We start from the raw sequence: 2,473 nt of genomic DNA, 5'->3' as shown, positions 1-2,473 counted from the left end.
AATGAAGCAATAGTTCAATAGTATAACTTCTAGAACCCAACACAGGGGAACTGTATAAATAATTGATGAACCACTTAATCATCACACGATCAGCTAATTATCAACACATTTCTGTTTTGAGTCTAAATCCCTTTAGAGAAAAACAAACTGCTATAACCCCTTGTGAAATATTGTTGTTGTTGTTGTTAACTGCTGCTGTCAGAATAAAAACATGACAACACATTAAATTTCACACATGTGGGATTAAATTTCATCAACAAAAAAACACATAGCTTAATAAGGCAAAACAGCTGATTAGAACTGATACACTGAAGGAAAAATTAAGAAAATGTTGCTTATTAATTCCATGACTGATAGATAAGACATGTTGCCATGGTAACCTAGCCTACTTGCTAGAAATGTTTTCTTTAACAAAAGAAGGCTCAACCCTCCTGAACCAGCTGATGGACACTCACCTTTCTTTATATTTGTATTCATTATTAAAGCAAATGTTGGAACACATTAATTTGCAGAAGTTTATGTTTGTAGAAACTAAAGTCCCAGATAGATGTTAAGCTGTTATTCTATTTAACATTTGCATTTTAACAATAAAAAAGTCATCAGTGTAAGGATACAGACAATGACTATTGGAAAATCATAATTATGATCTCTAAATAAAATTTATCAGCTACATCCTTCTAACTCTATGACTCTGTCGATAGTAAGTCAGGTTGTCAGCCAGCTCCCCTGCAATGAAGCATTTGCCATGTGTTAATCTAGTTATAAGCTAAAACACAACGTGATCAGTCATTCATCATGTTGTCAGACAGATGTCACAGAATCTTGTTGGAGTGAAGATGTGGCCAAAATAATTCTAAACAGGATGAAATGTAGTCCAAAGTACTTTTTAAATGCAGGCTACAAACAGTCTGAATGTGTTCTAAATGCTGAAATATTAATGTTGAAATCATCATTAAATGATCCTGGGCAACATTTTAAAAGTTACAAAATTAAGGTACCAGAGGCCTTGATGTTACTAAAGCTTCAATTAATCAACTGGTTTTCTTACTACAGTGGACTAGTTACACGTTAATAGTTAAACAATGTATTCTGCATAGAAGAATTACCGAGTGTCATGATAATAAGTTCCAAGTGCTGGGAGACAAAATTGATAGAGCATATACTGCTTGCTTAGTTCCTTATCATTACATTAAAGCTCAGTTCCTATCTTGTTCTTTAGTAGAATCATGTGGTGTTAGTTAGAAACCCCAACAGATTTTTTCCTGTGTAAGTGACAGAGGACATGATATCTTAGTGCAAGGAAAAATTTGTCATCTCTGAGGCCATAAATGAGAGGACTCAGACATCTAGGAGTAAGACTAAACATTATATAGTTGAAGTACCGTACATTAACATACAACATGAAATCAATCTGAAGGACAGCAGCTTCAATGAATGGGCACCACAGCTGGATGAGACATAGCAACAGCTGGAAAGCATGAAGAGCCACTGTTCTGAGCCCTTTATGTGTTGACTTTTTGTTCTCTCCTGATGCAGCTTTGGCCACTTTCATTATTTGAATATAAGAGAAAACAATGATAATGCACATAATCAAGAAGTAAAACTGACTTATAGCTGACCTGAGATGACCCTGCCAACTACGTAAAATGAACATCTCCACAGAGCAAACCCGGTACTGTGTGAAGAAGCTTAAGGATACAGATGCAAAGAAGACAGACAGAATCAAAATACAGGGCACAGAGCTGAGGCCGTGAATGATGAGGATGCAATGCGGAGCGCTGCGTGTGGAGCAAAGCTCTCCATGACGCAGGGGCATACAAATGGCCACATAGCGTTCCAGGGTCATTGCTGTCAAAGTAAATGGTGTGACAAAGTTACACACGGATGACACTGCAAACATAATAAGGCACAATGACACCTGTATAGATAAACGAAAATAGCTCAAGATCAGCAACAAATCTGTCAGAATTAAAATGAGACAATCAGACAGTAATGTGACAGCAAATAAGATGTAGCGCATAGTTCTGTAAAAGGTGTCCTTCATAAAAAAGGTTATGATCAACATAGTGTTGATGCAAAGGAAAACTCCTACCAAAACCTGAACAATGATGACTTGGTCATTGAGTTGTTGCATTGAGGATTCAACACCAATGAATGAGCTGTTGTCAACCATACGTTTAAAAACACTTTTTTCTGCCTCTGAAGACAGAGAGCCATCCAGGAATAATTTATCTTTGTCTAAAGTGCCCCATTTAGAAACATTCATAACATCTGCAAATAGTAAAATTCACTCTAAAAAGCACACATATGCACATCTGCTGTATTGTCATTATAAATCAAACAGACTGAGAGACATAAAGGTAGTTGCCAAACCATTCAACCACAAAACTGCTTTATGCTGAGCTCTGTCTTTAGATAGGGTTATTTGTGCATGTCACTCCGAAGTAAATATTCCCACAATGTCATTACCACA

General features: G+C 36.4%; 1 protein-coding gene across 1 annotated transcript; it reads right to left on the bottom strand.

Moving 5' to 3' along the window:
* Positions 1-764: 764 nt before the first annotated feature.
* Positions 765-2,473, bottom strand: LOC113036495 (odorant receptor 131-2-like). Its single transcript, XM_026192886.1, has one exon. It carries the CDS (start codon positions 2,264-2,266, stop codon positions 1,235-1,237), a length of 1,032 nt encoding a protein of 343 aa, XP_026048671.1. The 5' UTR covers positions 2,267-2,473; the 3' UTR covers positions 765-1,234.

The sequence above is a fragment of the Astatotilapia calliptera genome, chromosome 14 (genome assembly GCF_900246225.1).
Source record: "Astatotilapia calliptera chromosome 14, fAstCal1.2, whole genome shotgun sequence".
Classification (NCBI taxonomy): domain Eukaryota; kingdom Metazoa; phylum Chordata; class Actinopteri; order Cichliformes; family Cichlidae; genus Astatotilapia; species Astatotilapia calliptera.
The sequence above is the reverse complement of the archived record's forward strand: the minus strand, read 5'-3'. Positions and strand labels throughout refer to the sequence as shown.